Source organism: Oncorhynchus mykiss, chromosome 12 (genome assembly GCF_057628025.1).
Source record: "Oncorhynchus mykiss isolate SJ-2025 chromosome 12, ASM5762802v1, whole genome shotgun sequence".
Classification (NCBI taxonomy): domain Eukaryota; kingdom Metazoa; phylum Chordata; class Actinopteri; order Salmoniformes; family Salmonidae; genus Oncorhynchus; species Oncorhynchus mykiss.
Window position 1 is genome coordinate 34,934,812 of NC_143033.1, and position 27,052 is coordinate 34,961,863.

The 27,052-nt window shown below is 41.5% G+C and overlaps 1 protein-coding gene across 8 annotated transcripts in view; it reads left to right on the forward strand.

The window, feature by feature from the left end:
* The window catches only part of abr (ABR activator of RhoGEF and GTPase), a 215,462-nt gene that overhangs the window by 78,912 nt on the left and 109,498 nt on the right, over positions 1–27,052 (forward strand). For 6 of the 8 annotated variants that reach the window (XM_036937431.2, XM_036937432.2, XM_036937434.2 and 3 more), the window contains exon 3: positions 23,714–23,812. In XM_036937431.2, coding sequence (XP_036793326.1) covers positions 23,714–23,812 — 99 coding nt within the window. Of the gene's footprint in view, positions 1–16,864; positions 17,561–23,713; positions 23,813–27,052 lie in introns of those variants that run through there. The other 2 variants (XM_036937435.2, XM_036937437.2) reach the window with 1 other exon arrangement.

Sequence of the window (27,052 nt, forward strand, 5' to 3'; positions counted from 1 at the left end):
ATTGGATCAGGTCTCTCTTGAAAAAGAGATGTTCTCAATGACAAAAACCTGTATAAATAAAGGTAAAATAAAAAAAAATCTAATAAAGGTAAAAATTAAAAATAAAAGATGCCACCATTGTATTCAGGATCATTGTTTTCATAGGCAGGACCATGGAAACTGATGGAATGCTCTGTGCATTTCAGTGTTGTGACTGTTTTGAGAGGTTTGCACACTTTGATGACTTCCTCTGCTTGTTTGTCATTTTCAGACTAAGTCACAATATCTTTGACATTGTTCCTCACAGCTTGATCAGTCAGTGTAGAATACAGCTCAACTTTCTGCTCAAGGTATCTCTCAACCATGTCACAGCTTGATCAGTCAGTGTAGAATACACCGCAACTTTCTGCTCAAGGTATCTCTCAACCATGTCATGGCTTGAATTCCATCTAGTAGGGACATCTTGGATTAGTTTGTGGTTTGGCAGCTCCAACATCTCCTGTTTTGTCTTGAAAACATGTGCAGAAGTTGTGCTTTTATGAAAGAAGGATACCACTTTCCTGATCTGTCCTATGAGGTGAGAGATTGGATTCACTGTCATTGCTTTTTGAAATGCTAGATTAATAACGAGAGCAAACCATCCTGTCTGTGGAATCATTACATTACCCCCCTCCAACTTCCACACTGCAACTACTTCCCTTAGCTCCTCCCCCAAGTTTACACTGGTGTGACTCCTCTCAATGGGACGTGTTTGAAACACATGGCTGTTTATCTCCCACTCTGCCGTAATGAAATGAGCCTTACAGTAAGGTAGCTCTCTGTAGCTCTAGACGTCCAACTGTTTGTTGTTAATCCACCACTCTAATAGGCTATCAGCAATGAACAGAGTCTACATGTTGTAGAAGTTGTATCCACCACTCTAATAGGCTATCAGTAATGAACAGAGTCTACATGTTGTAGAAGTTTTATCCACCACTCTAATAGTCTATCAGTAATGAACAGAGTCTACATGTTGTAGAAGTTTTATCCACCACTCTAATAGTCTATCAGTAATGAACAGAGTCTACATGTTGTAGAAGTTTTATCCACCACTCTAATAGTCTATCAGTAATGAACAGAGTCTACATGTTGTAGAAGTTTTATCCACCACTCTAATAGGCTATCAGTAATGAACAGAGTCTACATGTTGTAGAAGTTTTATCCACCACTCTAATAGTCTATCAGTAATGAACAGAGTCTACATGTTGTAGAAGTTTTATCCACCACTCTAATAGTCTATCAGTAATGAACAGAGTCTACATGTTGTAGAAGTTTTATCCACCACTCTAATAGTCTATCAGTAATGAACAGAGTCTACATGTTGTAGAAGTTTTATCCACCACTCTAATAGTCTATCAGTAATGAACAGAGCCTACATGTTGTAGAAGTTTTATCCACCACTCGTTGGTAATCCCCGTTATAGTTTACAGGGAAACCGAAATGTTGCCAGACGGCAGACCTGAATAATACTGGGGGGTCTTCTAGTTCTGGCTCGCTATGTTGTTCCTTTGCATTTAGCTAACTTCTAATTCCTTCATAAGCTAACGTAAACTCGTACATCGCCTTGGTCTGTACAATTGCCCTTATTTTATTTTCAATACCATTGTAAAGCACAATTTCTCCCCTTTCCAACAGAATCAATTACATGACCTAAACACTGCCTGTTTCTGCATAATTCAAGCAGGCAATGAGTCCAGTCTGGTCTTTTTTTTTAAATGGCGGGTGGGGAAGCGAAACTAATGCGTGATAGTGACAAGGAGAGATCAGTGTGGGAAAATTGCTTTTTTTCACTCGATCTGTCCAACTTATCACCTTATCGCCTCTAAAATGTAAATAAAACACTATAAAGAGTTTATATAATGTGTGTGTCGAATTTTAATAGATTTTTTTAGGGCGGTGCTAAAGGATGAGAGGAGTGCTACACCTGGTGGAGAGAGATTGTAAGACAGAAATAGTTGCTTTATGCGTGCTGTATGTTACGACATGACACGTCTAGATGTAACGGAGGGTCCGATTCTCCAAGACTATAGAGCCATTACCATGTCGATCAACACTTGAATAGAAATCTAGTTCACACCCCCGGTTTTGACGTCAACACAGTCGCTACAGTCCCATTAGTTTTCTTTGTAGCCTCGTTTGAATGTTGCGGTTGCGCACATTTGTATGGAATGGGGTGAGTTTACGTTAATTGCTGCTACGACGGTCTCTCAGCTCTGTTCTCGCTGGAGTGAAATAACTAATGAGCAGAGCTGCATACAGCTACGAGACGAAACAACTTCATAAAATAAAAAAATATTTTGATATTTAATCTATACGCCAGTGGTTTATGCAATAATTATTTTTTTTACAATGAAATGTGTATATATATTTTCCTAGCTATAATATATGATTAATGTATTATTCGGTTCGCAGTGCGTACCGAACCGTGGACCCTGTACTGAACGGTTCAATACGAATACACGTAGCGTTTCACCCCTAACTGGCGTAAAGGACAGTATTGCAGAGGTGCACAACTCCGGCTTGCAAGGTCTGGGGCCGGGTTACTTCTTACTCCTGTCAGTGCTTTTGCTGCAAACACTTCTTATTCCTACTGTGAGAGTAATTAATTGTGGTCACAACCAATGTCCCCTCTAATATTTTTCTGCTGAGCGCAAACTTGAACGTTGTGAAACATCTGTGCAACTTCTAGTGCGTGTTTACTGTGTACACTGAGGCTGTAACTACTTTAAATTGTAGTTTTAAGTGGCCAATTAGGCTAGAGTGGCTATTTGATCATAATGTAGGCCTACCACAGTGGACTCGCATAAAAAACCATGGAGAAAATGCATCCCATAAGATTTTAACATGGAAATAGGAGTTCTATTATTCAGCCTACAGTAGCAGCCAATGTGTGGTGTTCAATGTAGGCCTGCATTCCATGAGACTTAAACAAATAAAATATGCAGGGCATTGACATGTTTATCCACTTGTCCTTCAGAGAATGAGGTGACTGTAAATGTTGGTGTGTTGTTTGAAGCAAGAAACCACCAATAAAATGCATTATTTTTCCCATACCATTATTACAGAAAATCTGACACATTATGCTACCTATTGGCTACTTCGCTCATCCAAGCCTCTCTCAAAATACAACACTGCCCCTTTAGGACAAAAACAGCTCTACCTGACTCACTTTTCAAAGATGTCGAGAAATGTACACGTTTTGTGCTTTTGTAGGAAGCAACCACTCCCCTATTGCTGACTACAAATGATCTAGAACTGGGCTAATAACTCACAAACTAGCAAAGGATATGAACAACATGTGCACACGTGGCTACATGTAGCTCTTGTTTTGATCTCAACTGATGGCGAAACTCAAGTCACACCACATTATTGTACACAAATTCATGTTGTTATTCCTATGAACAGAGAAAGTGAAATATTCCTCGATATTAGAAAAACCCAAGCCTCTAATAATAACAGCAACGCAAGCCCATAGATGCACTTTCCTACTCATTCATTACTGCTGCAGTGCTTATTGTAGTGCTGAGTGGAAATAGGAAGAACACACATTTTATGGGTTATGAAAGCGTTGAATACAAAATAACAACTTAAACATGAACTTACTCATAAAACAGCAGCTCTTTACTGTATTTGTTGAGTCTCTGTAGTAATTTTTTAAAAACGTTTTGAAATCTCACAGTATCAACTTTTCTGTAGCTTTATTTTATGTGTGCTAAGTTATGGTAGACATGGTAATCTGAGCCATCCGATTGGCCATCGGTAGGCCTACGGTGCACTTGATTTTATCTCTTGGCCCGCTGAGAAGGCGCAGGGCAGCTGAATTGGGTGCACCTACCAACATCAGCCGAGACAAAAAAAAATAGGAACAAGGCTTTATGATTGGGTTTTTTACAGAAATGTTTGGCGATCGACTAGGAATGCCTTGGAGATTGACCGGTTGGTGACCACTGCTCTAGAAAGTTGAGTGAAGTTCAATCTTGTGCATCTCTCTGTGGGCTGATATTTCTTCTGTACAGCAGTCCCAGAGAGCTGCGCGACAGTCTCGGGGGACTGCGTGTCCACATGCAGTTTAGAGGGAACATTGCTCACAACTGCACTTCAAAACACAGTTTGAGAAGAAAGCCACAATGCTTTGTGGGAAATGAAGTCCTCCACTACCCACTGATGATACAAATGACTGTCTTTGGTAATATTGTGCCTACTTCCTGTATGCCCATGTAATTAACCACTAGAATTATATCTTCACAGTAACACTGCAGGTGCTGCATTCATTCACATCCTCGGAATGACATCGGTAGCTATTAGCACTAAGCTACAATCTGCTGTCCTCTCTCTGAGACATAGGCCTTTTGACACTGCATGGTTCTTAGCCCCAGGCTAAGACTGTCCCTGGGCTAGCTTATCCTGTGTTCACACAAGCATTTGTTAACCCTGGGCTGAGCTTTAGCCATGGGCTAAGGATTCACACTTGTATTCCAAAGCCCTGAGCTAACGAACAAACACAGCATGCGACCAACAATCTATCTCGGCGACACAACCAATGTTATAAGTAAATCATTTATTAAGATATTATTTCCTCTTGCTTCTAATCTCGCATTTTATTTCCAAGAGTGATTGTTTGTAAACCTTGCTGTCTGACATCGGAAACTGTTAAACTTTTTGAAACGTTATCTCGCCCATGTACGTAGAATGCTGTCCACGGATGAGACAAACTTTTCCGATCCAGGCAAAAATCATGCAATATTATTATTATTATTATTATTATTATTGATTGTAATATCGAATTAAATGTCAAAAGAAAAGTTACGAAAGTTTTTTGTTTTCAGAAGAAAAGATGAAATAGTTAAAATGTAGCTGCAGGACGCGTCACAGGCATCACAAGTATATGCAAAATAAGCAAAAGTGCAGCTTTTGTGATTGGACAGTGAAAGTTCTATGTGTTGTTCTTGACCTTGTTTCACACTGGCTCTTTTGGGACTGTTTCTGGGGCTAGCCCTGAAAAGTCTGTGCTAACCCTGCTCCAGAGTAGGGCCAGCTAGTCCTGGGCTAAGGTTGGTGCTAGCCCACTTAAGAAAGTGCAAGTGTGAACACTCGCTTAACCCCAGGCTAAGATCTCCCTTAGCCCAGGGCTAAGCAGGCTCTTAGCCCTGGGCTAAGGTGCAGTGTGAACATGCCTAGGATGTCAGAACTCAGCACAGCAGAAAACCCATATATGTCAGCATTGCTATCAGTTTAATATGAATAACATGTATGACAGAGACAATAAATAGTCCTGACTTTAATGACTGTCTGAATGGTAATACACTAACCCAGCTGTTGGGAATACGTCCTCAGTGAGCAGGGCCCAAGGGGTACCGTACTAATGTCAGTGGTGGTATTAGTGACAGTAGGTTAGGAGCACTGTGTGTGTGCACAGGTGTGTCTCTCGATTCTTACACACTGGGCTCTCGGCAGGGACAGAGCTGAACCCGTCCTGACCTCTATCTTCCACGAAGGCCTCAGGCTGACTGAAAGGTCATGTGAAACAGCCGCACAAAAATGGAATGTGTGTAAAAAGTTTATGGAAAAAAAGCTGAGACCTGGGGTGTGGTTTGTAGTGTTACGTCACACTGTATTGTCAACTAAGGAGCGACCGCTTTTAGTCTAACTGACTTATTTTATACACCTGGAATCTCTACTTCATGCTGAAGAGAACAACATTGTCAGTTGTTCCAACAGAGTAGCTTGCAGTCATATCTCTATCATTGTGACAGGTTTCCTTCCTCATGTACTATATGGTTCAGTACAGGCCAGTGGTACAGCTCCATCTCCACCTAGTGGTGGGAGAGAGACATCGCACCAACAGACATTTCCTCTGCAGCAGTAACTTCTGCAGTGGGCTTACACAGCAAATTGATCTGCAAAAGGATGACTTATGAGGCAATGCCGGGCCGGCCGGCTGCAATAGAGCCTGGACTCGAACCCAGAATCTCTAGTGTCACTGCAATGCAGTGCCTTAGACCACTGCGCCACTCGGGAGGCCCTTTCCACGCCATTTCGCCCATTGGGAGATGCTATTCTCCACAGTGAGCATATATTTTAGTGAGCATAAGGGTGCACACACTGAGAACGAAATCTATTACATCTGCCAAACTACAGTATGGATGTTACTGTTTCTTCAGGGAGTGCTTCTACACCTGCATTGCTTGCTGTTTGGGGTTTTAGGCTGGGTTTCTGTACAGAACTTTGAGATATCAGCTGATCTAAGAAGGGCTATATAAATAAATTTGATTTTGATTAGTAACAAAGATGAAGTAATGTGTTCGCTGAATTCCCATCATGTTTGCTATTTCATCCAGCCACAGAAGAAATATAAGCTAAGCAATGTATTTTGTATTTGAATATATATATATATATATAACAGTGGTGAAAAAAGTACCCAAATATCATACTTGAGTAAAAGTTAAGATACTTTCATAGAAAATGACTCAAGTGAAAGTCACTCGGTAAAATACTACTTGAGTAAAAGCCCAACAGTATTTGGTTTTAAATATATTTAAGTGTCAAAAGTAAATGGAATTGCAAAAAATGTACTTAAGTATCAAAGTAAAAGTATGAACCATTTCTAATTCCTTATATTAAGCTGATCAGACGCTAATCAGACAGCACACTATTGATGGATAGCCAGGGGGGACACTCCAACACTCAGACATTATTCACAAACAGTATGTGTATTTAGTGAGTCTGCCAGATCAGGCAGTAGGGATGACCAGGGATGTTCTCTTGAGAAGTGTGTGAATTGGACCATTTTCCTGTAACAATATAACAAGTACTTTTGGGTGTCAGGGAAAATGTATGGAGTAAAAAGTGCTTAGTTTTCATTAGGAATGTAGTGAAGTAAAAGTCGGCAAAAATATAAATGGTAAATTACAGATTCCCCCTCAAAAAATACTTAAGTAGTACTTTTAAGTCTTTAAAGTCTTAACTTGTTTTTTATTTTTTCAGTAGTGTAAAGTACTTATCACATTGGTGTAGAGAGAGAGAGATGCTCACACACATACAGCTTATGAAGCTAGGTATACTGTTAAACTCACACTATATCACACACATACAGCTTATGAAGCTAGGTATACTGTTAAACTCACACTATATCACACACATACAGCTTATGAAGCTAGGTATACTGTTAAACTCACACTATATCACACACATACAGCTTATGAAGCTAGGTATACTGTTAAACTCACACTATATCACACACATACAGCTTATGAAGCTAGGTATACTGTTAAACTCACACTATATCACACACATACAGCTTATGAAGCTAGGTATACTGTTAAACTCACACTATATCACACACATACAGCTTATGAAGCTAGGTATACTGTTAAACTCACACTATATCACACACATACAGCTTATGAAGCTAGGTATACTGTTAAACTCACACTATATCACACACATACAGCTTATGAAGCTAGGTATACTGTTAAACTCACACTATATCACACACATACAGCTTATGAAGCTAGGTATACTGTTAAACTCACACTATATCACACACATACAGCTTATGAAGCTAGGTATACTGTTAAACTCACACTATATCACACACATTAATAGATTGCTTCAGTTGGATTAAAGTCTGTTTTTAGTAGTTGAAGAGGTCTACATATTGTGAAGTAGAGGGAGAGAGACAGATGTTAACAGTTTATGCAGCTCGGTCTACTACTGTACAACTCACACACACATCATGCACATCAATGTATTATGACATGATCATTGATCATACTGACCGGAAGTATTTTAAACATTTGTTTTGCAAATGGACAGGGAACAGTTCATCTGATTCTGTTCATCTAAATGCAAATCATACATCTGTGATTGACAGTATACAGGTATTATTGCATGTTGACTCACCAATCACAGTGAAATTAGATTAAATCTAGCCATGATTAGGGCTGTGGCGGTAACGAATTTCGTCAGCTGGTGATTCTCAAACAAATCACTGTCGGTCTCAGACATTTACCGTTAATTAACAAAGACATTTGGCATCTCCTGGCTTCCACACGCCTACAAGCCATTTTTAAAAACTAATAAAATATAACTATTTTCTCCAAACGATTTGAGGGAATGCGCACGTGCGGCTAATCTGTTGAGTTGTTAACAAAGAAATAGGTACTCCTAAATGCTTAATTTAGAGTTATTTATGTAACTTTAGTTGTTCTACAAACGTTGGGCTAAATGTTTTGATTTTTAATACACTGTAAGGCTGCATGATGAGACTTTTACAGTCGTATGAAATAGTTTGGGCACCCCTGACAATTTCCATGATTTCCATTTATAAATATTTGGGTGTTTGGATCAGCAATTTCATTTTGATCTATCAAATAAGTGATGGACACAGTAATATTTCAGTAGTGAAATTAGGTTTATTCGATTAACAGAACATGTGCAATATGCATCAAAACAAAATTAGACAGGTGCATAAATTTGGGCACCCCAATAGAAAAATCACATCAATATTTAGTAGAGCCTCCTTTTGCTAAAATAACAGCCTCTAGACGCTTCCCATAGCCTCTAATGAGTGTCTGGATTCTGTGTGAATGTATTTTGGACCATTCCTCTTACAAAACTTCTCCAGTTCAGTTAGGTTTGATGGTTGTCGAGCATGGACAGCCCGCTTCAAATCATCCCACAGATTCTCAATGGTATTCAGGTCTGGGGACTGGGATGGCCATTCCAGAACATTGTACTTGTTCCTCTGCATAAATGCCCGGGATGATTTTGAGCAGGGTTTTGGGTCGTTGTCTTGTTGAAATATCCAGCCCCGGCATAACTTCAACTTTGTGACTGATTCGTCAACATTATTCCCAAGAATCTGCTGATATTGAGTGGAATCCATGCGACCCTCAACTTTAACAAGATTCCCAGTACCAGCACTGGCCACACAGCCCCACAGCATGATGGAACCCCCACCAAATTCTACTGTGGGTAGCAAGTGTTTTTCTTGGAACGCTGTGTTATTTTGCCGCCGTGCATAACGTCCCTTGTTATGATTAAATAACTCAATCTTTGTTTCATCAGTCTACAGCACCTTATTCCAAAATGAAGCTGGCTTGTCCAAATGTGCGTTTGCATACCTCAAGCGACTCTGTTTGTGGCGTGTGTGCAGAAAAGGCTTCTTCCGCATCACTCTCCCATACAGCTTCTCCTTGTGCAAAGTGCACTGAATTGTTGAACGATGCACAGTGACACCATCTGCAGCAAGATGATGGTGTAGGTCTTTGGAGGTGGTCTGTGGACTGTTTTTGACCGTTCTCACCATCCTTCGCCTTTGCCTCTCCGATATTTTACTTGGCCTGCCACTTCTGGCCTTAACAAGAACTGTGCCTGTGGTCTTCCATTTCCACACTATGTTCCTCACAGTGGACACTGATAGCTTTTTGTAGCCTTCCTCTAAACCATAATGTTGAACAATCTTTGTTTTCAGGTCATTTGAGAGTTGTTTTGAGGCCCCCATGTTGCCACTCTTCAGAGGAGAGTCAAAGAGAACAACTTGCAATTGGCCACCTTAAATACCTTTTCTTATGATTGGATGCACTTGTCTATGAAGTTCAAGTCTTAATGAGCTCACCAAACCAATTGTGTGTTCCAATTAATCAGTGCTAAGTAGTTACAGGTATTCAAATCAACAGAATGACAAGGGTGCCCACATTTTTGCATAGCCTATTTTTCACATCTCATTTAATTTCATACAACTTAATATTGCTACACTAAAAATCTTTGTCTGGACAATACCCCAGTACTCAGCTTTTATTAGAAAATGAATGGCATGCCACTGTGATCATTTTCTGGGACGACAGAGTAAATTATTATGCAGCCTCAGAGGGGTGCCCAAACTTTTTCATATGACTGTATGATGATTTGAAAAAGTTGCTTGAAAGGCATGAGCTCTGCTTAGTTTTCTGGGCAGGCTGTACTCACTCCAATAGTCTCTCATTCAAAATTTGACAAGCATTTGATAATGCCTCGAATTTCATGGTGACATCCCCTTTGTGGCCGTAATGCACCCTAAAAAAATCCATGCCTTTTGCAGGCCGGAGTGCTGAGTTGTGCCCTTCTCCCTGCGTGTGCTGTGTAATCCAAAGCGTCTCTCACTCACATGGCTCTCCATCACGTGATCGGGTCTTTCTCACAGGCTACAAGTGAAGATAGACACATCGTGGACGCAACTGCGTGTGTCCTTATCCAATTCCGAGGTGCATATTGAAGATATTGGAAGAACTGTCCACATTTACTTTGTCAGCCAACAAGATGAGGCCTAACGAACAGCAAAAGCACTAGTATATGTCAATCTACAATCCCCCATAGTACAAAAGTCAACCAATTATTTTCTGCGCGAGAAATACTTTTTCCAAACAGTCTGGGACAGTTGTGGGATGCGATAGATCCCAAATTTATATAATCATTAGCATCAAAAACTATTAGGCTATTTCGTCACATTATAAGTGAAAATTATCGTCAACAAATTTGAAACTCACGCACTGCTTATAAATGCCAGTTAGGCTCTACACTCCTTGTAAAGCGGATGAATCTGCTTAATTTTAAGAAGTTATTTGGCCACTTTAGTTGTGATACAAACCTCATTAAAACAAATAGGCCTATGGGCTAGGTTACATGAGGTGTGTGACTATGATTCGAGTAAGTCACACAAAAAAAGGCTTTGTTTCTTATGCTGGGCGTCATTCACAAGTGATAGGCTAATATTGTCACCCATCAGACTATTCTTGATTTTACATATACTAAATAATATGTGACATTTGTTTTTATTTAGAATGGACCGTTATAATGCACCTGTCTCGAAACAGGGGCAGCGGGAGAAATACATGTTATTTATGCACTTAAATAGCGAATGGAGGATGCTTTTCCCGTGGTTTATTCTCATGCCAGCCAGGTAGGTTATACTCCTGTTGTAAATATAAGCAATGTGCTTAATATTAGGAAAGTTGAGAAATAAATATAGTAGGCCTAGCCTACAGAAAGCTGATGGATCCTCGTCTTTTTATTAGTGGCCATCACAGTTTTCTCCTGCAATTGCATAGCCTATAGACATGTTGCGCTCAAGGGCTCTCATGAATGTCATGCTCTTCTCAAACCCTACTTCCCAACCTGAGAACTCTGTTCTGCTACTGGTCTCTTGGCCCTCCCACCCCTACGGGCAGCTCCCGCTCAGCCCAGTCCAAGCTCTTCTCTGTCCTGACAGCCCTATGGGAGGGCAGCTCCCGCTCAGCCCAGTCCAAGTTCTTCTCTGTCCTGACACCCCTATGGTGGAACCAGCTAAGATAGCAGAGTCCCTACACATACATGAAACCTTATCTCTTCGAAGAATATCTTAAATACCATCTTAATAGCTCTGGCTTTGCTCAAATCAAAGTGTATTTGTCACATTTGTCCACAGGTGTAGACCTTACAGTGGAATGTTTACTTACAGGCTCTAACCAATAGTGCAAAAAAGGTGTGTGTGTTGACATGCATCAGACAGTCCTTGCACTTTGAAACCCACACCCATGGTGTCTTATAGCACCACCCACTGGGTGAAATGGCGGAAAAAAGACTGTGCACACCCGGCGTTACAATGACAAGTAGCACAGCAGATGACTGCTGTCTGAACACACATTTGATTTGGTCACTTGTAACTTTTCATTTGGACAGTCAGTATTCCAAAACGGAATAGAAAAACAAAACTGATTTGAGCATTAAGGCATACAGTGTGAACAAGGAAATAGTGGCTATACATATGCCTGCCAGGGAGACTGACTAAAATCATTATTTGCTGTTGATGAGAATCTAGTGTTGGGTTGAAAACTATTAATGATGAAAATGTAGGCTAGTTACTGTATGAGTGTTGTTTAATGGAGACTGTTTCTATATGTACAGTGTATTCATAAAGTATTCAGACCCCTTGACTTATTCCACATTTTGTTACGTTACAGCCTTATTCTGAAAAGGATTAAATAAAAATAAATCCTCAGCAGTCTACACACAATACCCCATAATGACAATGTGAAAACAGGTTTTATAAATTGTTTCTAAATTGATTAAAAATACAAAACCGATAACTTATTTACATAAGTATTCAGACCCTTTGCTATGAGACTGAAAATTGAGCTCAGCTTCATCCTGTTTCCATTGAGCATCCTTGATGTTTCTAAAACTTGATTGGAGTCCACCTGTGATAAATTCAATTGATTTGGACATGATTTGAAAAGGCACACACCTGTCTATATAAGGTCCCACAGTTGACAGTGCATGTCAGAGAAAAAACCAAGCCATGAGGTCAAAGGAATTGTCCATAGAGCTCAGATCTGGCGAAGGGTTCCAAAAAATATCTGCAGCATTGAAGGTCCCCAAGAACACAGTGGCCTCCATCATTCCCAAATAGAAAAAAGTTTGAAACCACCAAGACTCTTCCTAGAGCTGGCCGCCTGACAGGGAGACTAGTCAGGATCGAGGGAAAGATGAACGGAGCAAAGTGCAGAGATCCTTGATTAAAAACCTGCTCCAGAGTGCTCAGGACCTCAGACTGGGCCGAAGGTTCACCTTCAAACAGGACAACCTCCCTAAGCATATGACCAAGACAACGCAGGAGTGGCTTCGGAACAAGTCTCAATGTCCTTTAGTGGCCGGCCAGAGCCTGGACTTGTACCCAATCGAACATCGAGAGAGACCTGAAAATAGCTGTGCAGCGACGCTCCCCATCCAACCTGACAGAGCTTGAGAGGATCTGCAGAGAATGGGTGTGCTTGCCAAGCTTGTAGCGTCAAACCCAAGAAGACTTGAGGCTGTAATCGCTGCCAAACGTGTTTCAACAAAGTACTGAGTAAAGGGTCTGAATACTTATGTAAATGTGATATTTAAGTTTAAAAACATTTTTAATACATTAGCAAAAATGTCTAAAACCTGTTTTTGCTTTGTCATTAGGGGGTATTATGTGTAGATTGATGAGGGGGAAAAAACAGTTGAATTCATTTTAGATTAAGGCTGTAATTTAACAAAATGTGAAAAAAGTCCAGGGGTCTAAATACTTTCCAAATGCAACATGCAACAATTTCAAGATTTTAGCTCATGTAAGGAAATCAGTCAATTGAAATAAATGTATTAGGCCCTAATCTATGGATTCCACGACTGGGAATACAGATATGCGTCTGTTGGTCACAGATGCCTTCAACAACAAAAAAAGTAGGAGTGGATCAGAAAACCGTTCACTGTCTGATGTGACCACAATGTGCCTCATGCAGCGCGACACATCTCCTTTGCAGAAAGTTGATCAGGCTGTTGATTGTGGAATGTTGTCCCACTCCTCTTCAATGGCTGTGTAAAGTTGCTGGATATTGGCGGGAACTGGATCTAGAGCATCACAAACATGCTCAATGGGTGACATGTCTGGTGAGTATGCAGACCATGGAAGAACTGGCACGTTTCAGCTTCCAGGAATTGTATACATATTCTTGAGACATGGGGCTGTGCATTATCATGCTGAAACATGAGGTGATGGCGGCGGATGAATGGCACGACAGGATCTCATCACGGTATCTCTGTGCCTTCAAATTGCCATCAAATGCAATTGTGTTCATTGTCTGTTGTCCATACCAAAACCCCACCGCCACCATGGTGCACTCTGTTCACAACTTTGACATCAGCAAACCTCTCACCCATACAACGCCATACACATGGTCTGTGGTTGTGAGGCCGGTTGGACGTACTGCCAAATTTTCTAAAATGACAGCTTATGGAGGAGAAATTAACATTACATTCTCTGCCAACAGCTCTGGTGGACATTCCTGCGGCCAGCATGCCAATTGCACGCTCCCTCAAAATTTGAGACATCTATCGCATTGTGTTGTGTGACAAAAACTGCACATTTTAGAGTGATCTTTCATTGTCCCCAACACAAGGTGCACCTGTGTAATGATCATGCCGTTTAATCAGCTTCTTGACATGCCACACCTGTCAGGTGGATGGATTATCTCGGCAAAGGAGAATTGCTCACTAGCAGGGATGTAAACAAATGTGTGCACCATATTTAACAGAAATACGTTTTTTTTGCATATGGAACATTTCTATGATCTTATATTTCAGCTCATGAAACATGTTGTATTAAAAAATGTGTGTATGTATGTTTATACAGTATATCACAAAAGTGAGTACACCCCTCACATTTTTGTAAATATTTGAGTATATCTTTTCATGTGACAACACTGAAGAAATGACACTTTGCTACAATGTGAAGTAGTGAGTGTACAGCTTGTATAACAGTGTAAATTTGCTGTCCCCTCAAAATAACTCGACACACAGCCGCTAATGTCTAAACCGTTCCCCACTTTATTTTAAGAATGTGAAATGTCAGAATAATAGTAGAGAATTATTTATTTCAGCTTTTAATTCTTTCATCACGTTCCCAATGGGTCAGAAGTTTACATACACTCAATTAGTATTTTATAGCATTGCCTTTAAATTGTTTAACTTGGGTCAAATGTTTTGGGTTGCCTTCCACAAGCTTCCCACAATAAGTTGGGTGAATTTCCTTCATTCCTCCTGACAGAGCTGGTGTAACTGAGTCAGGTTTGTAAGGCCTCCTTGCTCACACACGGCTTTTCAGTTTTGCCCACAACCGTCCTTCACGGTTGGGATGGTGTTCTTCAGCTTGCAAGCCTTTCCCTTTTTCCTCCAAACATAACAATGGTCATTATGGCCAAACAGTTCTATTTTTGTTTCATCAGACCAGATGAACATTTTGGACATTTCTCAAACAAGTACCATCTTTGTCCCCATGTGCAGTTGCAAACCGTAGTCTGGCTTTTTTATGGTGGTTTTGGAGCCGTGGCTTCTTTTTGCTGAGCGGCCTTTCAGCTTATGTGGATATAGATACTTTTGTACCTGTTTTCTCCAGCATCTTCACAAAAGTACGTTAATCTCTAGGAGACAGAACGCGTCTCCTTCCTGAGCGGCATTACGGCTGCGTGGTCCCATGGTGTTTATACTTGCGTGCTATTGTTTGTACAGATGAATGTGGTACCTTCAGGTGTTTGGAAATTGCTTCCAAGGATGAACCAGACTTGTGGAGGTCTAAAATTATTATTTTTTAAATTCTGAGGTCTTGGCTGATTTCTTTAGATTTTCCCATGATGTCAAAGCAAAGAGGCACTGAGTTTGAAGGTAGGCCTTGAAATACATCCACAGATACACAGCCAATTGACTCAAATGATGTCAATTAGCCTACCAGAAGCTTCTAAAGCCATGACATAATTTTCTGGAATTTTCCAAGCTGTTTAAAGGCACAGTCAACTTAGTGTATGTGAACTTCTGACCCACTGGAATTGTGATACAGTGAATTTTAAGTGAAATAATCTGTCTGTAAACAATTGTTGGAAAAATTACTTGCCATGCACAAAGTAGATGTCCTAACTGACTTGCCAAAACTAGTTTGTTAACAAGAAATGTAAGGAATAGTTGAAAAATGAGTTTTCATGACTCCATCCTAAGTGTATGTAAACTTCCGACTTCAACTGTATATACACACACACTGAACAAAATGTGTATATATATGTATATATATTTGGGAGGTAGTAGCAATAATTTCCCTGTGTGTCTCAGTCAGTTCCATCAGGTATTATCTTTGCTTTTTAAATCCCACAATCTGCTCTGCTTTATGTCATCAATACTTCTGCCTCAGGTCACATGATCAGCATGTTGACCTCTGGTTGGTTGGCCTGCAGAGCTCTGAGGAAAGGGGAAACACTCAAACCCAAATATTTTTCTTCATGACTTGCAGGAAGCCATTTCCCTGTTTTGAGGTGTGAAGAGTGTTTTTAGATATCTGTTTGCTACTTATTTTCTGTTTTTTCACATTGTTTAAAAAAAAGTAATATCCTCAATTAACTTGATACAAGTGTACAGACAAATTACATTTTATAAGGTATGGTCAATAGAGGAGAGAACAAGATATTTCTTTGCAGAACTGAAAAGCTATAAATGCTTTTCTCTTGTGAAATGCAGGTCGTAAAAGGATTAATACAACCCCTAACAGTAGAAGTGTGTGAGATTTGACCATAGCTGGATTTTACTCTGGGTGTGTCAGTGTCCCCTATGTCTAACAGTGTCCCATAGTACTTCTCATTGACTAGATCTTTTCATCGACACTGAGTCCCTCTCCATGGAGTCTGAAGGCTATTGGACAGTGGGAGGTCCTTTCCACAGGCCTGTTATAAGTGTCTCTCGCTCTGTCTGTCCAGTCAGTGACTCACTGTTTGGTTGTGTTGAACAAGGGAGCATGGCCATGGGTCTATTAGGAGAAAACCAACACAGCAAATAAAATAAGTGTCAAAGTTTCCACCCTGCTGGAAATATACGCTCTGCAGTGCTGAAGAGCTCCGTGTGTGTGTGTGTGCTCACGCATGCGGACATAATAAGTAACATCTTTTATGTTATGCACTCTGATCTTCATCACTAGATCACACTGGAAGTCAGAAAGATCAGTTTGACTGCTGAAAATGTTTTTTTTAAGTATTTTTTTTAAATTCCAAGTGCTGACTGTCTCTTTATATCAAGAAATATAAAGCAGCTATTTCTGTTATGTCCATTTATTTTCATTTAGCTACTATATATGTGGTCATGTTTCTTGTGGTGATGCGTCACTCACAAAGCCATTCCACTCCTCTCTTGTTTATGTGGTATGTTTATTTGGTTACGAAGCGATTGTTCTATAGGCCTACTCTGTGCTTGTGCAGAAACCTCTATATATTCAGGAAACGGCATCTGAACTCTGACCTATAATTACATACACCTAGAACAGCATTCACTCAGAGAGAGTGAGAGAGAGCGCGAAAGAGAGAGCGAGAGAGAGCGAGACCCTGTGAGGAAGTGACTGGGGGTTGTGCTCTCTGGCCGTTGCTGTGGAGAGAGGAGGGGAGGTGGGGAGAGGCCTCATCGACAGAGGCAGAACAGTGACACACACCAGGAAGACGGGGGAAGGGAAGGAGGTAGGCGGGGCTCGCTCTCTCCTCATGTTCGTTTTGTGTTACGAAGCGAGTGTGTATGTGTGTGTCTGCTGCGCACAACACCAGCAACAGCTGAATGAAGTGGAGCTCCAGCTAAAGGCTATCTGGCTCTTAACAGAAGGATAAGGAACAAGAAGAGGAAGAAAATAAAGACAGACAGCGAGAGAGACTAAACAGCAGAACATTAAGTATTTCAAGGAGGGCTGAGGAGGGTTGTGGGCCCTGAAGGAAGGACTAGACCGGCTTTCTGCACTGGAGGAAGGACTAATGTGCCAGGTCAGGCCGAGAGAAGCCTGAAGAAGGAAGGGAGAGAAGTAGCAAGACAGGGAGCAGGCCTTGTTAGGAGGAACATGGAGGTGGATGAAGAGAAGGTGTTGTGCTACCTGGACAAAGTGCTGGAGGATGAGGATGAGAATGTGTTTGAGTGTGGAGACATGGATCTGGAGAGTCCACTCCCACCAGGAGACATGCTGATGACTCCTGTCCACAGGCAGTTCAGGGTGAGTCTCAGGCTGCGTCCACAATGGCACCCTATCCCCTATATAATGCACTTATTTTTACCAGATAGGGCTTGACAACATAGGGCTTTGGCCAAAAGTAGAGTGCAATATGTAGGGAATAGGGTGCCATTTCAGATTTGTCCTCAGCCTTCCACTGAAACAGGATTTGACAGCAGGAAGAAACTGCCAACGCACCACTGCTTGCTCACTCATACACAGCCTAGGTCTTTACTGTGTGCCTGGCTAAAAATAACCAAGTGGGTAGTCTTATTGGTGTCTTTTCACAATGTGGCCTCAGTGTGTGTGTGTGCAGACCTCCACTGTGATAGGGTTGTGTGTTGGCCAGAGAGCTCCTTACAGACCCCTCAACCTGATGGGTGGAGACATGCTCCAGTCTGAACCAGATTTACTCTCCTCCTGTCACGTTGTATTTATCTCTGGGGAGAGGAGGGGTGGAACGAAGGAAGAAGAGAGGAAGTTAATGCTGTCAGAATAAATATTTCACTGACATCACTCGCACTGACTGACATGTGTGACAGTGAGACCATGAAGCGTGTGTGTTCCTACAGGTAGGGCTTGATCGCATAGTGCGCTATGTAGGCGATAGGGTGCCATTTCAGATTTGTCCTCAGCCTACTGATCGGACGGGGAAGAAACACCCAATGCAGGCTAGGTGTATACTGTGGTGTCAGTATAAAACTGTAAGTGACGTCCCTCACGCTGACTGACGTGTGTGTGTGTGTGTGTGTGTGTGTGTGTGTGTGTGTGTGTGTTCCTACAGGTTGAGTTGGACTGATAAAGAAAGACAGTGCTGCTCTTAGCCAGCCTCTTACCAGCTGAGTCACCTGGCTGTAACACATTAAGCAGTGCATCACTGTGATTGGGAAAAGAGCATTGAACTCAGCTTTGTTGAGTACTGTACAGTACATGCCTAAGTCATAAACTAGGCAGGTTTATTAGAAAAGGTGCAGCAAACTCCTAAGTCACGTTTAGTAGTAACTCCTAGGTCACGTTTAGTAAACTCCTAGGTCACGTTTAGTAAACTCCTAGGTCACGTTTAGTAAACTCCTAGGTCACGTTTAGTAAACTCCTAGGTCACGTTTAGTAAACTCCTAGGTCACGTTTAGTAAACTCCTAGGTCACGTTTAGTAAACTCCTAGGTCACGTTTAGTAAACTCCTAGGTCACGTTTAGTAAACTCCTAGGTCACGTTTAGTAAACTCCTAGGTCACGTTTAGTAAACTCCTAGGTCACGTTTAGTAAACTCCTAGGTCACGTTTAGTAAACTCCTAGGTCACGTTTAGTAAACTCCTAGGTCACGTTTAGTAAACTCCTAGGTCACGTTTAGTAATCTCCTCTGTCACGTTTAGTAATCTCCTCTGTCACGTTTAGTAAACTCCTCGGTCACGTTTAGTACCCTAATATTGTGGACTGCTGCAGATAGAAATGTAATCGGTAGTTCCTTATTCCACATGTCAGAAAGGTGTGTTTGTTGTGCTACAGAATATATTGATGTGTGAAAGTTCCACAACATTGTGCCTACAGGTTTGGGAGCGTCTTCCAGACATACAGTAGCCCTCTGGAGAAGAGTTTTTCCTGTCTGTCCTCAACCTCCACTACTTCACACTGGGCCTGGGAATTACACAAGTCTACTGGCTCTTTATAGGCATATTTATCTGTTTGTGTGTCGTCCAGAATGCTCAGGATGATTACAAGCAGAGTGCTTTGAGGCCAATGTTTAGGAGAGAGGAGTTACTGTGACTTAAGTGTGTTTTCTTTGGTCTAATGAAATAACATCTGTGCAAACAAACACAGTGCCACGTCACAGAACACAGAACCTGAGCCTGGCCTTCAGTAGCTCAGCCACATCTCTGTGTGTGTGTTTCATGTCACAGTGCTTGTCAGACTGCTGCCTGTCTGTAGAATAAAAGCCCTATATAGTGGCAAACCTGTCAAACCGCCTCAGCACTGTGAAGCGTTGTGCAGCGTTGTAAAGTGCTGTAAAGCCTGCATTAGCACGCTGTTACTGTAGGAAGTCCTGGCTCTATCTGTTTCATTTTCCATTTGCGAGAGCATGGCCATCAGAAACACCACAGCATTTCCTGGAAAGGACACCGATTCCACCTCTGTTTCCTTCAGCAGTGCGTTGGGCAACCTCTTAAGTCATCCTGACTCCTGTCAGAACTAATAGAGGAGCACCGTTCTCAGTGCACTGTCCTGGTCGAGCCTAGAGGCACAGATTTACACTTCCGTTCAAACGATTGGGGTCACTTAGAAATATCCTTGTTTTTGAAAGAAAAGCTTTTTTTTTTTTTTGTCCATTAAAATAACATCAAATTGATCTTAAACACAGTGTAGACATTGTTAATGTTGTAAATGACTATTGTCATTAACAGCAACCGTCATTCCTGTGTTCCAATGGCATGTTGTGTTACCTAATCCAAGTTTAGCATTTTAAAGGGCTAATTGATCATTAGAAAACCCTTTTGCAATTATGTTAACACAGCTGAAAACTGTTGCCCTGATTTAAAGAAGCAATACAACTGGCCTTCTTTAGACTAGTTGAGTATCTGGAGCATCAGCATTTGTGGGTTTGAGTACAGGCTCAAAATGGCCAGAAACTAAGAACTTTCTTCTGAAACTTGTCCACTTTCTATTCTGGTTAGGGACAGTTTGTGCTGTTCTGTGAAGGGAGTAGTATACAGCGTTGAACGAGATCTTCAGTTTCTTGGCAATTTCTTGCATGGAATAGCCTTCATTTCTCAGAACAAGAATAGACTGACGAGTTTCAGAAGAACGTTCTTTGTTTCTGGCCATTTTGAGCCTGTAATCGAACCCACAAATGCTGATGCTCCAGATACTCAACTAGTCTAAAGGACAGTTTTATTGCTTCTTTAATCAGGACAACAGTTTTCAGTAGTGCTAACATAATTTCAAAAGGGTTTTCTAATGATCAATTAGCCTTTTTAAAATGATAAACTTGGATTAGCGAACACAATGTGCCATTGGAACACAGGAGTGATGGTTGCTGATAATGGGCTTCTGTACGCCTATGTAGATAATCCATTAAACAAAAATCTGCCGTTTCCAGCTACAATAGTCATTTACAACATTGACAATGTCTACACTGTGTTTCTGATCAATTGGATGTTATTTTAATGGACAATAAATGTGCCTTTCTTTCAAAAACAAGGACATTTCTAAGTGACCCCAAACTTTTGAACGGTAGTGTATATTTTTGTCATTTAGCAGACACTCTTATCCAGAGCAACTTACAGTTAGTGCGTTCACTAGGTGGGACAACCACATATCACAGTTATAGTAAGTACATTTTTCCTCAATAAAGTAGCAATCAGCGGTCAGCGCTAGATGAAGGATTTGTTTAGCATAATTTATCCAGGTTAGTTTCATTCAGATTAAATCTCTTAAGCAAGGCAGACCTAGTAGGACCTGGTAAGAGAGCAACTGTACTCCGTTCTGGTGGTTCAGTCTAATGCCACTAACTAGTAAGACCGCTTACCCTTAACAGTGGAAGTGGAACCTCTCATGTCCCGTTACTGTGATGACTTGGTGTTAGTCGGATCCGTGAGGTCATTGGGGTTAATAAGGTGAGGTACAGTGTGAACTCCGTCTCCCGGCCTGTCTCTTATCAGCCTCTGCTCATCTTTGCCTGCTGATTACATGGGAAGGATTTGCTCCTGTTAATAATTAATCCACCTCCCGCTTCCACTCATTCTGCACACACACACACACAGTCACACCCACACACACACAATTCAGCAGAAATTCCCAGTAGACAGCCTCATCAACAGTTGTCAGATGGTATCAAAGATTCTGTTTTACATGTATCATTTGTCTGTCTGTTTGCTCTGATACAATATGTTACTTTTCCTTTGTTACCTTCACCTGTTGACTGCAGCTATATGTTAAAGACATGCTCCGGTACTTTGGCTGCTAGTAAGTCTTTTTTAAACCTCCCGCTTTGGGCTTAAACCTCCCACCGTAGAGCGAGAGAGAGAGAGAAATGACGTGGTGCACATATCAGCACATTTGTGACGTATTAATCCACATTTTGGCGACCACTTTTTGGCTCGTGGTCGCTACTTTCAGAACTACTGGCAAAAAAGGATACAAAGTACCAGATAATATCTTTAAAAATGGTTGGTGTGGATACATTATAAGAGCCATGGGACTAGTTTGTGTGGTTGGTCATTAAGTTGACCCTTGAGTTCTATGGGTGTGGTGAGAGAGACCGTACGCTATAATAATACATTATACTACTGGGCCCTGTCAAAACGTTTCATCCAACAGGTTTTATGAGAACACAGTCTATTGTTTTCCTTAAAGGCAATCTTGCAGTTCAAATAACTCCCTCCCCTGTTTTGGTAAAAAGCTCCGGGATGGGGCTGGAGAAATGTAACCACTCTCATATTCGTAGACAGAACTATGGATGGGAAGTCTCACCATCAATGATATCAACATGATAGTTTGAACCATGTTTTCAAGCTATACAGTATTTGTTTACAATTACATTGTTTACAAACAATGGAATAAAACAAGCTTATATTTTGGCTTCTGGTGGGATATGACTGTCCTTTAAGAATCAATGGATATCATTGCTTTAGAATTCCAAAAATGGATGGACCAATCACAGATTACCACTTTAAGTTTTAGTGTGAATACATTTAAATTAAAGCATATAAATGGGAGTGCTCAAAAAGCCTCTAAATTTGGTTTACAGGCTATTAGTCTTCTGGGTGGGACTTCCCCAAGACTGAGCAATACAACAACTGTACCATTTATGTAATGTTTCCAAAAGGAAAATAAACCCTCGTTTTTTCCAGACATGTTTGGTATTAAAATAAACAGCCAGTATTTTATTAATTCATGTGATCTGGCTGTTGAGTCTTCTGCTATTCTCCTTTCACATTAAATAGTATTGTAACTGAAATCCATACTGACTACTTTTAAGGAACTGGAGGAATGAAACTAGTTAATTCAACCCTGAGAGCCACATGAGTCGGAATGAACTGTAATATGGGTTTGTATTGTCAGAACTGGGCCCTTTGATCACACGAAAGCACCTGGCTAGGGCTGTAGCTTACATTGTGCTCTCTGGGTGTACACTGTGTGTGCGTGTCACTTGTTGAAGGCTAGTGTGTGTCGTTTTGAAACGCATCCCTGGTGTGTGTGATTGTAGGTGTGGTTTAGTAGGACAGCAGACAGGGTGAGCTCCTGGTCCTGCTTTAACAAGAAGGGTCTGAACCTGCCCAGCCTTATCCACACAAACTCTCCCTCGCACTCTCTCTTCCTACCTCCTCCCTTGCTGTCTCTCAGGGCCAAAACAAACACCTCCACTTGGACTTGATTGCCCTCTGCCTGCCTAGTGCCCATGACTAATTGTGGGAGGAGAGTAGAGGGCACCAGGAAAATGACCATTGTGGGAGAAGAGTAGAGGGCACCAGGAAAATGACCATTGTGGGAGGAGAGTAGAGGGTACCAGGAAAATGACCATTGTGGGAGGAGAGTAGAGGGCACCAGGAAAATGACCATTGTGGGAGGAGAGTAGAGGGCACCAGGAAAATGACCATTGTGGGAGGAGAGTAGAGGGCACCAGGAAAATGACCATTGTGGGAGGAGAGTAGAGGGCACCAGGAAAATGACCATTGTGGGAGGAGAGTAGAGGGCACCAGGAAAATGACCATTGTGGGAGGAGAGTAGAGGGCACCAGGAAAATGACCATTGTGGGAGGAGAGTAGAGGGCACCAGGAAAATGACCATTGTGGGAGGAGAGTAGAGGGCACCAGGAAAATGTCCATTGTGGGAGGAGAGTAGAGGGCACCAGGAAAATGGCCTCTCTTGTACAAATACAAATATATGTGCACTCATACAAGCTATGTACACAAAAACTCACATCAAGATTTGAATCTGCTTGATCTTTTCCTATCCAGTGAGAGGCCTCACTTAAAGTTATGAGCCAGTCCATAGTGTTTGTGCACGTGGCTGTGGCCCTACAGACAGAGCCAATGTGTTTATTCCAGTACTGTGTTGAACACCACCATGCCCTGCCACCACTGTTTTGACATACTGTAGTATCATAGTAGTGTATAGAAGCATGTATGACTGATGTCCTTTTCTTTTGGCCTCTCTGCAGGGTGACATCGAAAAGGGTCTGGAGATGAAGAAACTGGTTCTGTCTGGCTTCCTAGCCAGTGAGGAGATCTACATCAACCAGCTGGAGGCTTTGCTTCTGGTGAGGCGTGCGCGCACACACACGCTCACTATCAAGGACACGATATGGTGGACTTACCCCCGCTCTTCCCTTTCCTTTATGTAGTGCTGTCTGTGTGGGACTGTGCTGGACAGCATTAGCCCTCAGGCCAGTGTGTCGGCACCATGGTGGCTCCAAGTAGAGCCGCATGGGAGACTGGGTTCCTAAAAGCATTATGCGTTTTCGAGAAGTTGTGCTCTCATCTCTGTGAGTGCTATTAGTGGTTAGTGGTCAGTCATATTTAGAACAGAATAAAGGCCAAGCGTATCCTGAACCAGGATGACTGTGTACCCCATGCAACTGCAGCTTGATGTCACATCCTGTCTGTCTCTGCACAACTGTAAAATGAGTTCAGTATTACAAACCAGGGTCTTAAACAGGAACAACCGTTACGAGTGCAGCAGGTAGCCTAGCGGTTAGGTTAGAACGGGATCCTGAGTGGCGCAGCAGTCTAAGGCATTGCATCACAGTGCTACACTACAGACCCGAGTTCGATCCCGGGCTGTATCACAACCACCCGTGATCGGGAGTCCCAAAGGGCGGTGCACAATTGGCCCAGCATTGTCTGGGTTAGGGGAGGGTTTGGCCGGGGTAGGCAGTCATTGTAAATAAGAATTTCTTCATAACTGACTTGCCTAGTTAAATTAAGTTTAAATCTAAAATTAAATAGTGTTGGGCCAGTAACCCGAAAGGTTGCTGGTTTGAATACCTGATCCATCAAGGTGAAAAATGTGTGCCCTTGAGCAAGGCACTTAACCCTAATTTGTAAAACAACACATTTCGCTGCACCCTCTCCTGGTGTATGTGACAATAAAATAATAAAATAACTATATAATATATATATATATATATATCTATAACTATAAACAGCAGTTGGTTCCACAACCTCCTCAGTTTTATGTGGAGTGGTGCAGGGCAGAGGACTGAATGGACGGCTGTGTGTTGTGGTGCGTCCTGCAAGATTTCAGTGGGCCTGGCAGGTCTGGCGACACACCGGGGCGCTTTCCTGGTTGAGAGGTGATGGTGATGAATGGTGGTTGTGTTTATCTGGTTTGGCTCCACCTGCTCGACCAGCGCCACTCTGCCCAGACACACACACACACACACACACAGCCCAACACATTGAAAACAATGACGTCTTGCCGTGGTAGGTAAACAGTATCTGTATACAGCATACACTTCCTACAGAAAGTATTCACACCCATTGAATTTATTCCACATTACAGTGCTGTGAAAAAGTATTTTCCCCCTTTCTAATTTTCTCTACTTTTGCATATTTCAGATCTTCAACCAAAACCTAATAGTAGATAAAGGGAACCTGAGTGAACAAATAATTGCATAACTTTGTTCATGAAATAAGTATGTAACACCCAATGCCCCTGTGTGAAAAAGTAATTGCCCACTTACGCTCAATAACTTTTGCTGTAATGACTCCGACCAAATGCTTCCTGTAGTTTGTTGATCAGTCTCTCACATCGCTGTGGAGTGCATTCCACAGGAAGAACCTCATACCAACAGTCAAGCATGGTGGTGGTCGTGTTAGTTTCGGGATGCTTTGCTGCCTCAGGGCCTGGACGACTTGTCTTACTAGAAGGACTCATGAATACTGCTCTGTATCAGAGAATTCTACAGCTGAATGTCAGGCCGTCCGTCTGTGAGCTGAAGCTGAAGTGCAGCTAGGTCATGCAGCAAGACAATCAAGTCTACATGAAAATGGTTAAGCAACACATTTGAGGTTTTGGAATGGCCTAATCAAAGTCCAGACCTAATCCCAATTGAAATGTTGTGGCAAGACTTGAAATGGGCAGTTCATGCTTGAAAACTAACAAATGTCAGTGAGTTAAAGCAGTTCTCTATACAAGACTTGGACAAATTTCCTCCACGGTGACGTCAGAGACGGATCGACAACTACAGGAAGCATTTGGTTGCAGTTAAATGTGGCACAACCAGTTATTGAGTGTAAAGGAGCAATAACTTTTTTGAATTGAGTGTTGCATAGCTTTGTTAATTAAATACATTTTAAATAAGTGTCAATGTTTTGGTTATCTGTGAACTCAGATTCCCTTTATCTAATATTATGTTTTGTTTGAAGATCTGATAACATTCAGTATCAAAAATATACCAAAATCAAGAATATCAGAAAGTGGGCAAATTATTTTTCATGGACTGAATGTGTTACAGCCTGAATAAAATATGGATGCAATGTATTTTTTCCATCCATCTACACACAATACCCCATAATGACAGGGAAAACATGGAATTATACATTTTTGAATTTTTTTTTGAAAATTAAATACAGAAATCTAATTTACGTAAGTATACACACCCCTTTGCTATGACACTCCAAATGGAGCTCAGGTGCATCCAATTTCCTTTGGTCATCCTTGATGTCACTACAACTTGATTGGAGTCCATGAGTGGCCAATTCCAATTGTTTGGACATTATTTTTGTAATTTTTTTAATTTCACCTTTATTTCATTTAACCAGGTAGGCCAGTTGAGAACAAGTTCTCATTTACAACTGTGACCTGGCCATATAAAGCAAAGCAGTGCGACACAAACAACGACATGGAGTTGCACATAAATGTGCAGTCAATAACACAAAAGAAAAGAAAAGTAGAAAAATGTATGTACAATGTGTGAAAGTGTAGAAGAGTAGGGAGGTAGGCAATAAATAGGCCACAGTGGCGAACATAATTACAACTTAGCATTATAAACAGAGATGTTTATTACAATGGGTCAACACAAGGGCATTTAGCCCATAGCATTGCTTATGAAAGCTAACATTCTGTAAGCTAATGCATAGCTTTCTCATAGTAACACTATTGTTATGACACTGATTTTCAACCGGGATGTGGAGATGGAGGACCTTAGCAACACATGAATGACGTGGTGGTGTGATTCTGTTTTGATTGGAGGGAAAATATTTGTGATATCCTCTCTTTTGGATTTCCCTCAGGGTATTGCAACTCTTATCTGTACTTGATAAGCCTGGGATCATCCGCCAGTCCCTGGCTTATCAAGTACAGATAAGAGTTTAACCATCCGGAGTGAAATCCCAAAAAAGAGGCAGTGATGTCACTGTGGTGCTCAGGCTTGGTGCCTGTGCAAACATTTCTAAACAACATTTTGGGATGTTTGGTTCGATTTGTAATTGTGGTCTGTTCAGAGCTGTGTTTCCATCAGTACTAAAAGGAACAGCTCAGCTCTATTCTACTCTGT